At 37.9% G+C, this 13,084-nt stretch overlaps 1 protein-coding gene across 1 annotated transcript in view; it reads right to left on the bottom strand.

Moving 5' to 3' along the window:
- Positions 1–13,003, bottom strand: part of LOC146450843 (ankyrin repeat domain-containing protein 42-like) — a 17,861-nt gene extending 4,858 nt beyond the window's left edge. The window contains exons 1-14 of the mRNA XM_085099867.1: positions 12,895–13,003; positions 12,666–12,820; positions 11,085–11,192; positions 10,368–10,413; positions 9,925–9,998; positions 9,018–9,095; positions 8,413–8,470; positions 7,533–7,630; positions 6,645–6,714; positions 6,011–6,043; positions 4,583–4,708; positions 3,945–4,001; positions 2,996–3,088; positions 1,343–1,420 (exon numbers count right to left, since the gene is read on the bottom strand). Coding sequence (XP_084955993.1) covers positions 1,343–1,420; positions 2,996–3,088; positions 3,945–4,001; positions 4,583–4,708; positions 6,011–6,043; positions 6,645–6,714; positions 7,533–7,630; positions 8,413–8,470; positions 9,018–9,095; positions 9,925–9,998; positions 10,368–10,413; positions 11,085–11,192; positions 12,666–12,820; positions 12,895–12,901 — 1,081 coding nt within the window. The 5' untranslated portion in view covers positions 12,902–13,003. The remainder of the gene's footprint in view (positions 1–1,342; positions 1,421–2,995; positions 3,089–3,944; positions 4,002–4,582; positions 4,709–6,010; positions 6,044–6,644; positions 6,715–7,532; positions 7,631–8,412; positions 8,471–9,017; positions 9,096–9,924; positions 9,999–10,367; positions 10,414–11,084; positions 11,193–12,665; positions 12,821–12,894) is intronic.
- Between the last annotated feature and the right edge of the window lie 81 nt (positions 13,004–13,084).

Genomic DNA, 13,084 nt, shown 5'->3' with positions numbered 1-13,084 from the left:
TTGCACAAATGTACGCACATCCCTTCTCAGATTATGAAAAGTAAAATGTTGTTGGTGGCGAAGGATTAGAGCTAAAGCAGCTTATGAAAGACCGATTCACAGGGGTTCCTTCGGTGAAGATCTAAACTCCGCCGTGCACAATAAGAATTGAAGTTGATTAACTTATACATGTTAAAGGGGCAGTATCATGAGAGATCGATTGGAGATATCATGATTTTTGGCCAAAATTCACTAAATTTAAACTTTGAACACTTTGTTAATTAATTTCTCAGTCGCTTTTTTAAAGAAATATTAATAGTGATTCTAAGACGAAAGGTTGAACCAAAATATAGTACAACCGGCGATTTTTAGTGCGTTACAACAGCGAAATTTGAAAACGTCTGCCAGACGTTTTCAAATTTGAACCCCTCTCTATCTTGGTCATCTGCCGGTGAAAATATCCTTGGATAGTTTCTTTGCATTCTGATAGTCTTTAAATGGAATTTTGTCATAATATCTTGGCTGCTATCAACCGAATAGCGTCTTTCCGATTTTCGATGTGTTACTAAAAATAGCGTGATACTGTCCCTTTAAAGATGCACGACAAAATAATTGAAAGAAATAAATGACGTTATAAGGATTTCCGCAGATCCTGACTGGATGGGAGGATTATTTTCGCTAAACACAAACAAACAATCCAAAAAGGAATACGGCAGGTGAAGGGAAACCGCCAAACAACGACTGCCAACCTTAGTTTAGAGTGCGCGACGATTAATAAATACGGATACTAAATCCGCACGGAACTATATCCAGTGCTTCCCTCTACTTCGTACAAGCTCCATACTTCTCTGTGAAGAGGCGTAGAATATGATGGAAAAGTAAAGATCAGTTTTCGATTATTGTGCTTCTTTTGCAGTCCGTGAAACGCATGACGCTATTACTTTTTAGTTGGAGGGGAACACAGAATACTGTGGCAAAAAAAGAAAAAAAAAAAAAAAAAAAAAAAAAAAAAAAGAAAAGAAAGAAACGTATGTGGATCTAAGTAGAGAATGAAAAGGGCTTCGTAGACCTGTTTAAGGCGATATACTTTTTCAAATATCTCAAATATGTACTTTTTCACACTTTTTCAAATATTTCTTTGACTTTGAGTTTGTTGTTGGTTTTCGTCCTTGCTCTGAGAGGTTTTTCTCCGGGTACTCCGGTTTTCCCCTCTCCTCAAAAAACAAAATTTCCAAAGTAGAACTCGATTCGGACAGTGTCTCCAATTAGTGCTTTGCGCTGAATACATTAAAACTGAAATAAAATGTTTTATCTTCTTTTCTTTTACTTTGAATTTGCAAAATTCAAAAACACGCAACCGAACCTCTAGCCTCAGCTTTAGACTGTGGTTCCGAGGGCTTGAAGTCTTCGGCTCCTTCGTCAACAAGGTTCTCTTCGTCGTCTGAAAGACAAGGAAAATAGTACGTGAATGTGTTAATTATCATCACATAAACTCAGAGAGAGTAACGTGGATAGGGTAGAATAAGATAGGACAGGACACGACAGGGTAGAGTAGGAGAGGATAGGATAGCATAGGAAGGGAAAACTTTCTTTATACACCGTAAACATATATATATTCTGTGTCATGTTCTTTGGGAACGAAATCTTGTCGAAATGAACGGATCGGAGTTAGCTATTTTGTTTTTGCTTCGTTTTACTTTTTCGTCATCATCATCATCATCATCATCATCATCATCATCATCATCATCATCATTATGCTTACGATAGAACAATAGGTGGAATTAATTTACTGAGTCTTTTTAGGGTAGTGCTCGGTATTCATTGGCGTATAGGCTGATTTTAACGATTTAAAGAAATTGGGTCCTGAAAACAATAGGAACAAGACGCTTTTCAGAGCGTTTACGTGGGATGCGTTGACTATGTTTAGCACTAGTGGCCTCATTTATTGTACGCCTCACCGATTTTTTAACCTTCCCTCCCTTCGCGATTGAACTAACTGAACAGTTTTAGTCAGAAAGATTGCGTGATATTGAGTTGCGCTACTGGAAATTTTGCCGCCCAAAAATAGTTCCCGCCAGAAAATGTCTTCAGCTGAAAGGAGCACTCTTTTTATCTGAAAAGTTCACTGCTAATCATAACTTTTTGCATACATGAAAACTTGACAACTTTCATCATATTTTTGCTTCTCATACAAAAGTCTTTCGTTGTACCGGGGATTCTATTACAATAACGTGGCGTGACTCACGTTTTCTACTCTGGTTATGTAAATAAAAGTGTAAGATTACAATGTAAGATTACAAATTGTTTTCGTTTCATCAAAAAAACAGAAAGAAAACAGGCAAAAAGCTTTCCTAAATGAAAACTTTTAGTAAAAATTGACAATCAAACCTTTAATCTTTTTGTGAAGTGGATTTCAAGTTGCGTTTAAGCATCAAATCGACAAAGTCATGCGATGTGTGTTTTAGCTTATCAATGATCTTTCCCCCACGTATTCTGGATGGTTCTACAATTGTCAAACAGAAGCATGATTCCTTCGCTTTGAACTCTCCAATTTCCACCGTTTTCACTGTCGAGTGCTTCTTAGAAGTTATTCTTTCGATTTACTGCTTCAAAAGGGTTAGTTTTCTTTTTGAAAACGGCACATTGGAATCTAAAACATTAAAACAATATGGCCACGCCACTAAAGTCAATCCTTTTCAGTTCCACCGAGAGACCACTAGGACCTGAATAATCACAATAGTAATTAACTCCCGTCCGATCCCTCCTGACATACACTAAAATATTGCATTCTGATTGGACCGTTTTTGTTAAAGACAATAAGGACAATACGAGACAAAAAGATCCCCTCTAGGAGAAAACTGAATTTGATACATCTAAAACGAGTTAATAATTGAAAGATGCGCATTTGTGGATACAAACGACCCCCATTTTATAACGTGGGCTGCACAGGCATCCCACGTAATAATCCCAAACGGATTATACAAAAGAGCTGGGCAAAACGGTCACATGACTGTACCTGAGTCGCCTCCGAGAATAGCAATACATCCCAGCCGTCCAAATCTACGAGCCACATCCTTAGGCGTCTCTCCGGCAGAATTTACAATTCTCACTGGAGATGTAAACAAATTATTTAGCCTCGCATAAGCGAGACAGTTACCATTTAAACAACCTTGTTATGAAGTAACAGCAAATAGATTAAGTTCTATATTGAAGGCAAACACGAACAGCAGACAAAACTACACAATTGTAATGTTCCAAGCGTCATTCTAGAAGAGGTTTATGTTGGTTGAACTTCCTCACTGCAGACAACAACTGGGGCCCCTTTAGAGCCGGGCCAATTGCGATCGATTAAAGGGGAAGTGACATAGGGTCTTGGCCTCCTTTGTTAAAAATAAGATCTTCACTTAGCTACAAAATAATTCTACAACAACGAGAGGAAAGAAATCAACTCAATTCTTGAAGGAAACAACTCGTGGATCTGTTCTAGCGCATTTTGGGAACAAAAATGCGAGTACTTGAAAAACGTTAGCCTAAACATGTTTCAAGTTATAATCCATTCCGAACTGCTCTGTCTCTGGCCAGAGGCACTAGTCGACAGTTTTATTGCACTCGGGTGATAATTTATAACAAAACAAGACGTTTTTTGTTTCCAAGTTACAATCCATTCCGACCTACTCTGTCCCTGGCCAGAGGCACTAGTCGACAGTTTTATTGCACTGGGGTGATAATTTATAACAAAACAAGACATTTTTTGTTTTTGTTTTGTTTTGTTTTTTTTTGTTTCTGTTGACAGACAAACATTTTTGGGTTTTGAAAATTGACATCAAATTCGCGTGCATGATTCTCGCTCCTTTAAATATTATTGTTGACCATAAAAAAAGACATAAAAAACGCGTCCAGTCTCTTCATTTTCTGCATTAAACAAAACAAAATAAACAAACAAACGACAACAAAAGCGAACTTACAGTTTGTTCCGTTTTCAACCAGCCATTGCAGCACTTGAACATGGCCATTTCCAGCGGCTGTTAACAGAAAAAAAAAAGACGACAAAATTAGAAATTCGGGATTACAGTCAACTCTTTCAAAGCGGAGAGTACTTTAAGGCACACACGTCTCCCGCCAATGCCGGCAGCTAGAGCTAAATTCTCACCCAGGGCAAACTTCATTGTTTTCCTGTAACTTAACACTCTACTGTACAAGGCTGACACCTCCTACGCTGCTCAGCTGGAGGTATTGCCCGTTCCGAAGTTCATAAAGGGACTGGGCCCTACTTTACACTTTGTTCATATGAAGAAATGAACCCCATCGCCAGAAAGATCACAAAAAAATTAGCATGTTTACCAAGTTTGGTTATCTTTCACTACGTAGTTAAAAGCCTGTGGCCTGTCAACGGTCACCCAAATTCCATACAAAGTCTCTAATTTTTCGATTTTTGAAAGCATTCTACATAGTTGCAATCTAACGACAGCACCTCAAACTAGGTACATTGACTAATTTTAATGTGATCTTTCTTGTGTTGGACTCTAATTTCTGATTAAATGAAAATCTAAAAAGTCATCCCGGTCTCCATTTGAACTTCGGAACGGGAAATTCTTCTAAGTACCTTTGTGCGCGGGAGTTGATCCTTTGTCATCCCTTTCATTCACTGATACGACACCAGTCTCAATCAACATCTTCAGCTGGGCCAAGTCACCATTGTAAGCAGCAACATGGGCGGGAAAAGCTAGATCTATAATTAAAAAGACACGCATATGTGCGTGTTAAAGCCTGGTTTACACGTGCGACGCAAGCATAAGCATAAACAATAAGAGCAAGGATGTTTACACGTGCGACAAGCATAAGCGTAAGGTTACATACGCAAGCGCAGAAGCATAAAATTTGCTGCTGCCATTTTGCAAATGGCAACGCACGAGTAACTAGAATGTACGTAGACAACTTGTCACTGTTTTTCAGTTTTCTTTCCTTGCGCTTGTGCTTAAGCATGCGTCGCCCCGGTTTACACGTACGACGCAACGACGCAAGCACCAGAGAATGGAAATTGTTCCATTCTCTTGTGCTTGTGCTTATGCTTGCATCGTGCGTGTAAACCAGGCTTAAGTGTTAGTCAAACAGCTGTGAAGAAGCTACAAAACCAGCAACGTTCTGTATCCATAAACTATAGGTATTCTCGTCCCAGAGCATCAATTCAATTCTTGGCGCTGCCAAACGGAACACGGCTCTGCGGACGAGAATGTCACTGCAGGTTGCAGCTGGTGATGGTGTTGTGAGTTGTTAGCCTGCTTAGCTGGTGGTATTGTCCGCGCGCGATTATAAAGTTTTAGCGGTGGAGCCGCGAGAAAATGTCGCTTACTCGTTCGCCCACCTTTCGCCTTCGTCCAGCTTCGCAGGCTAGTGAGTTGCTGAATTTTTGGTTGGAGGCTAGCGGGTGATTTTTTGTAATTAAAACCTCACAAAGCAGCTAGCTTTTTCAGCTTCAAATTCTTTTTCATAGCAGTTATATTTCACAAAAGTTTTAATGTGGCAAGTTTGATTGACTAGGGTGTCAAAATTACCGTCAGTAGTTTATCGTTTATCCCTGTTTAAACACACGGAAAGAAGCAGCAAACTCATTTTTCTTCGCAATGCTAGTCATCCCCTTAAAGGAAGTTATTACACGAGACAATTGTTCGTCCAACTTGCAACGCAACCGTGAAAACAGCATTACCAAAGAAGTTGCCGAGCACCAAACACGCTATCTCACGACTCCGAGTAAAGCTGAAGACTAGTTTACTTTTTCTGCTATTCCTAAAGCATTCCTTTTTTTTTTTCGTAGCGAGACAAGTTATGAAGAAGGGTTTTTATTAACGTGCACATCTTTGTTTCCAATTTGTCTTGCAACGGCGCTACTGGCGTTCCAAGCTCCCAGAAAGAACAACTAGAAGAATGCCTCCTTCAATGGAGTAACAGCATCTTCAATTTAGCCTAGACTGTTATGAGGGATACATGTAAACTCAGAGCAAACACGCGAACAACCAAAAGGAAAAGAACTTACTTTCTTCATCTTCAGGGTGCAGAAGGTCGTATTCTGAAAACAAAAGTAATAAATACACGATAAATCGATACAAACAAATGCACACAAAAAAATCGCGGTTCGCGAACGTTACTTTTCAACGGAGAAAAGCGACAGTCGGAAAAACGTCTGCGTTGGCAACGACGACGGTGACCGGTTGGCAGAGAAAACGTCGCGGTTATTCCAACTCGCTTTAAATGTAAAATGTATGTGAAATTTCCTTCCTGAAGTTGAATTCTTGGAGACTGCACTCAAGTTTAGAAAGAGAAAAAAAAAAATCGTCGTCGTGTGTTTACGTCCTCCGCAAAACGTACCATCAAGAAATTTCACGTCCTAGTCTTGCAGTGACGGCAACGAAAAGTACCAAAAAGGAGTAATGCACGTGCAGAATTGTTCATGTTCCCGTTGCCGTCGCCGTCGTCGTTGCTTCACCGAAGTGAAACGTTAGGCACTCCTGAGTTATCACGGGTGGACAGAAAATGGATTTGAAAAACAATACTTTTAGGGTCAGGTAATTTACTGAGAGCTTTTTAAGAAACAAGACCGCGAGAAAAACAAACAAACAAACAAAGCAAACTGTACAATTTTGTTTTCTTCCAGTGAAGTTAGTCCTTACCTACTGCATTCAGGTAGTCAATGCAATCCTTCTTGTAGAATTGCTGAGAAAGGTTTTTAGGCGTATCACCCTGGAAACAGTGGAGAAAAAGTTAGCGACACTACTTCGTATTCCGAATACTACGTGTATTATTGTCCACAAGTTACAATTAGAATCAGCAAACGTTAAGAAAGATGCTTCATCGTAGAACTAAGATCGAAAGCGGTTGGTTTAAAGCCGTTGCTTCCCACAATTATATGCAGAAATGGAGTTCGTTGCAGGTCCTTATCCTTGCTTTGAGGATCTGTCTTGGAAGTCTTCAGAAAACCCAGTTTTCTCAATTCCAGTTCAATGTGCACGTACACGTACGCATGTATGCATGCACTGCGTGAAAACATGCGATAATTATTAAGAAGCTAAAACTGGATCATTGTATAATGCAATTCCAGGGATTGGATTGGCTTAGCAGCCATGGAACATAAGCCATTACACCACGCCCAAAAACAGCGACCATTAAATTGTCTTCTCGTTATTATTACAAAGTTAACTAGCAATATTTCTTAATTTGCTTTAAGAAAACAATTATTCCTCTCGCGCTTGTTGGATATGAGATGATAACTACGCGCCTCGTTGGCTATCTGCCATCTCATATCCAACAAGCGCGAGTGGAATAATTGTTAATTATATGGTAGTTCAGTTCATCCTTGCCAAGTCCTTACAAGTATATTTTCCGTATACGACTTTGTGTACTGTGTATGACTTGAGTAAGCCGGGGACCGTGTGCCAATAATTTCATCCAGCTATGTAAGAATGAACCTGCCAATTAAGTAGCTGGATTGAAGACAATTAAGTTTCTCCCTTTCAACACAAAGTCAAGACAATGCTATCTTTTCACACCAAAGTTAATACCTGGTCATTGCGTGCATTCAGGGTGTGGTCGATACTTGTTCCAGTGCAGACAATAAACTTGAGACAAGGAAGATGACCTTCGCTAGCAGCCAAATGAGCTGGAAAGAATACAACTTTTAAAAAGAGAAATCTAAATGCCACGGCAAGATAAGTACGGTCGGAGTACTGACGCACCAAAAGAAGCCGTAATCAACTGGGCCCAGTTCTTCAAAGAGCACGCTAACGAATAACGTTACCCAGTGAATAAATCGCTATCCAGCGGATAAAAACGAACTTCAACTAATACATTTCATCCCGGAACTGGATAGCGACTTATCCACTGGATAAAGTTATCCACTCTTGAACAACCAGGACCACTGCTGGCCAGGAAGGTAAAAGTTGTATACAAGGGGTTTCTTGCACAACATTTAGGTGATACATGTATTTATACAACGTATGTCACGTTTTAGACTGCGGGCAGTCGTTTTTTTGCTCGAAAATCCGCAAAAAAGAACGCAAAAACCTGAGCGAGCACGATATTTGATGGGCAAGCGGCGAAGCCGTGAGCTGGATATTTTTTGTGTTCTTCCCCACGGATTTTCGAGCGAATGAAAGACTACTCAGTCACAGTCTAGACATGTTTTAAAGTGGTTGTGTCAAATATAATTCAAGCCACAGGATACCTTTTGGAAACATAGTTATACATGAATTATTTTTTTTAGCAGAAAACTCTGATTGTCTTGCTACAGTCATAAACTGCACTCAAATACTTTAGGCTGTATCATGATCAGGAGGCAAGGTTCTTAAGAGGGGAAAACAAGGGGGGGGGGGGGGCAGGGCAGTGAACAGTCTTACTATTATGGAGGTGGAAAACTATAAAACAAAACAGAATTATTTTCACCTGGTGTGCTTCCAGAATGATCGACCTCATCTACACTTGCCCCCCATCTGGAAAGAAGCTGGAAAGCGAAAAAGACACAAACAAAAGGTTAAGATTGGTCACTGGAGACCACTACTATGTACAGAAATTATGCAAGAAAAAACATAAGTACAATATCCGATCTCGTTTGGAAACGATTGAATCGTCAAATTCACCAGATCAAGTAATACTTCAATCGCTCTTTTCCTTTTTTTTTCTTTTTCTTGTTTTGTACAAATCTGTCCCCATTCTAATATGGTTGAACAGTAATGTTCTTTTATGCCTCAATTTTCCTCTTTTTGTGAAGCTGATGTTTTTTTTTTCATTTAAAACAGTGTGTTTGTATTTGAGTAATTGGGCATTGCCAAAATGTATGCATCACTGTAATTTAGCTCTTGTTGAAAAATGGAACAAAAATATCTTAATTAAACTAAGAAAACGTCAGATTTTTAATGGCTTAAGTTTTGATTATTTTTAAATAAATATTAATCCAAATGAGCTTATTAATGTCTTCTGTGAAAAACTACCAGGCATACTTATTTTACAACGGTTTGGGTGTTGCAAGGTCAAAACATTTCACAACTGACCTGTAGACAGCCCAGTCTGCCATGGAAGGCGGCACAGTGTACAGGTGTCCAACCCATGTTGTCAGTAGCATTGACATCCTACAAATAAACAATAATTATTAATAGTAAAATTCATTAACCGTAATATGACACATTCATTACAAATTTGCCAACCCTTCATTTCTTAAATCAAATGCCATTTCCACATTAGTATTTTTAATTAATTTAATGCCCTGGAGGCAAGGGAATTTATTGCTTAATATTTGATCCATCTAGTCTCTAAATTGTTTTAATTAAAAATATATTAAATTTTTTGTAGGTACATTATGTGCCTGAGGCACATAATGTACCTACAAAAAATTAAATATATTTTTAATTAAAACAATTTAGAGACTAGATAATCAGTCACTGGTATTTTTGTTTTGTTTACTTCAGTTGTTTGACTGTGTTTTCTTTTTTTCATTTAATGCTCAAAGAAGCGATGATTTTACAAATAAAATTAATGCTCCTAGGCTCATTTATTGAAATGAATATAACTGGTACAATTTTAGGTTATTAATTTCTAATTTAAGAAACTGTCAATAAGGCTTTTTCAACTGATGTACCAAAACAGGTATTTTAAGAAAAGCAGCAATTCAGTAATAAAAATAATAGTTTTTGGTAAAACAGAACAATGATTCATGTTATGAAACATTACCAAGTAAGTAGTGTAAGTTGTCTTTTTAGAAACGCAACACTGATTTCAAAATATCACACTTTTTTTATATGGAATGGTAGCCTACGCACTAGCCAAGCCTTACTTCTGAGGGGTTGTATAACATTTAATGATACATGTAATTTGTGTGTCCAGACTGTAATTTAACTTATCACACAGTAGACAATAAGTATTGGTGGTGTAATACTAGTCACAAGATTCAAATCAGCTTACCACACCATGCCTCAGAATCGACTGCAAGCAGTATGAGTTGCCATGGGCAGCGGCAAGATGTGCTGCAGTACAACCTGTAAAATGAATTTAGAGATTATTAAAATGAATGGGAAAAACTCCAGTCAACTCTGATTACAAGTCATTACACTTGTCTAATGGTACATGTACCGTGCCTGCAGACTGCTCCGTTTTTCTATCATGAAGTAAACTACATGCACGTTCAATGTAGGAGTTAACTGAATTTTCAATTATTAGTAACTGTGGTCCACACCCTGGGTAGATGGGCAACTTCTTAATTTTTAACATTTAGTATTTACTCAAAAAAAAATGCTGCCAGGGCTCTTCTTAAATTTTTCAGTTTTCCAAATTTGTATGTGGCCACAAAAAACATTTTACAAAAACAAAACCTAAACTATTAGTTTTTTCCTTTCTAAACTTATTACCTCGATTATCTTTCTCATTGAGGTCAGCCCCATTTGCAGCCAAAGCCTGAATGACGAAATAAAAGAATCAAACAAAACATTGATGTCAGGCAAAGGGAAAAAGGAAGTAAATTGGTTTGCGGGACTACAACATCAGGGAGACTTAGAAAGAAAGTGGGTTTGACGACTGTCATGAAAGTTGCCTAGTAATTAGGGAAAAGCTTAGGGCTGCACAGAAACAGGATGTTGATTGATTTTCATACTTCTACAAAAATGCTGCGATAAGTGACAAAAACAAAAGTTTCAGAATCCATATGAGAATTTATCCTGTGCAGTATAAAACTTTTAAAATTGAGAAGAAGAAAGAAGGCATTGCCAAATAAATCTGTATAATGCACACTCTCAGAAGATACTACTCCAAATTACTGTCTTCTATATCAGATACAATTATGCACATGTACATGTACATGTAGTAGAGACCTGTTAATTTGAGAAAATAAAAAGATCATTGATATACTCACAAATATTGATAGCTCAGTTGGTAGTCAGCACTGCAGCGGCATCGCTGAGGTCATGGGTTCGAATCCTGTTCAAGCCTGAATTTTTTTTTCAGGCTTTCTTTTTGCAACTGCTTTAGTTGCATACTCACTGCGAGGATCTTTCTTCTATTTGTTCTATTTGATAAACTGTGAGTTTAAAATCTAAATATTGCTCTGACAACATTAAATGTGTCATTACCTGCAGGCAAGCATCCTGTCCTCTTATTGCTGTCAAATGTGATGGCGTCCATCCTTGGGGAGTTTTGTCCGAGTGGTCTGCTCCATGCCACAGCAACCAATGCAAACACTAAGCAATTAAAGAAATCTGCTCAGTACTCTAAACAATTTTTCTTCCTTAACACAGCATGTGTCTCTTAAGACAATTTTCTCCTTCATACATTCAAGAACAATGCCTCTTTTTGCTGGTGCACTGTGTTCTGCATATAGGGATGGTCTAAGTAAAACTCATTTCTTTAGAATGGTGCCTACTAATTCAAGGGTATTCTGTGCACAGTTTATGACTATATGAGAAGGGAAGATTTTTGTTAAGTTTTATTGAAAATATCTAAAAAAAATTGGGAGTAACTAATTCGATTTGTCAGAGATTAAATCAAGCTTCAGTTTGGAAATTTAAAAGATTTCATACATTGTTTTGTATTGTAAAGCTTTTTAGAATATTATGATTGTTGCTTAATTATCTCTGGAAAATGTGCATGATTATATCTAATTTTCTTTTTGGCTTTCAAAATCCCATGCCAAGATATACTTTTCATGGTCTCAGCATGATATAACATACTGCGCAAAAAAAAAAAAAATCTGTATTAGGAGGCACTATCAGGATTAACACACAATACAGAATGGTCAAAACAGAGCAAGAGGAATACACAATATCTCTGTTTTCCTTACTCTGTGGGGGTCAGAGGACAATAATATTGTACATGATTAATTTTTTTTATTGTTTCAATGTTTATATTGATTCACAACCACAATTTAAATCATTGCATGTGCCAAATTAATTAACTGAATTAGCTGATACAAGGCTAGCCTATGATGTTTAGCACTCAATACCAGCCATCTATAAACATCAACTAATATTTAAAAGCTTATTTTTATTTTCCATTTTCAAAGATCACTATATTTTTCACTGCTCGTCTGAGATTGATTTGAATTAAATGCATGCATGTTGATCGCTTCAGGATGGACAATAATTATCACAGCTGTAGTTATACTGTAATGGGACCCAACTAACATCCATAATTTATGAAATTTTAATATACAAGCTCTTAATTATACAGTGATAAATGAACTCAAAATCAATTAAGCTTAAAAATTTGATACATATACGAAGTCTCATTGACCCTGATCCACAACTTACAATAATCACTGAAAATTTCAATCAGCTTACTGGTTTCAAGACTTAAAATTAATATGAAAATCTAGACCAGGGTGGCTAAAGTAATTTGAATGAAATCAGTAATCATCCAATCACCCCGGCCCTCCTCAGAAAATTTTAAAGCAACTAAAGCTACAATGTACATGAATTTTAAGCAAGGTACAGTGGGACACCGAATTTACGATCGTCGATATTTCCGACTTAACGATCAACATTCTGTGTCCCAGTAAAAGTTATTTATAAATCGGAGTTCGTTTACAACGATATCCCGCATTTGACGATATGATTTTGCTGTCCCCTTGCCATATCGTAAAATCGACGTTCCACTGTATTATTTTGAGCGCCGAATCACATGCCCGATTTAGCTTGTCAAACTGACTCTCGTACCTCTAAGCTTCCGTGATGAGCTGCCCAGTGCAATGGCGTGAATTTAAACTTAGCGTCTGGATCATTAATGCCTGCTCCCCGCTGCACCATACTTTGCAGTTCCAGAACATCGCCATAGCGAACCGCTTCGTGAATACTAGCTAGGCGAACTTTTTCTGCGCATAAAATAAAAGAAGCAAATTCGTAACTTTGAAGCCTAGAAATGGCTGAAGTGAAATCTCTCAATTACCTGGCATCTCTTGGTTTTTTTAGGCGATGGATTTCAAAACTCTTGCAAAACTTTCAAAGATGGCGGTCGCTTTCATTCCAAAAACATTCGTTGCCATGTAGGAACCCGCTGTCCGCAAAAACAGCGATGTGTCTCAACTTCCGGTAACCTCAGACTCTTTCCTGTCAAGGTCAGCCAATGGCATTACTGT

The sequence above is a fragment of the Pavona decussata genome, unplaced genomic scaffold (genome assembly GCF_977016875.1).
Source record: "Pavona decussata unplaced genomic scaffold, jaPavDecu1.1 SCAFFOLD_417, whole genome shotgun sequence".
In the NCBI taxonomy this organism is placed as follows: domain Eukaryota; kingdom Metazoa; phylum Cnidaria; class Anthozoa; order Scleractinia; family Agariciidae; genus Pavona; species Pavona decussata.
The sequence above is the reverse complement of the archived record's forward strand: the minus strand, read 5'-3'. Positions and strand labels throughout refer to the sequence as shown.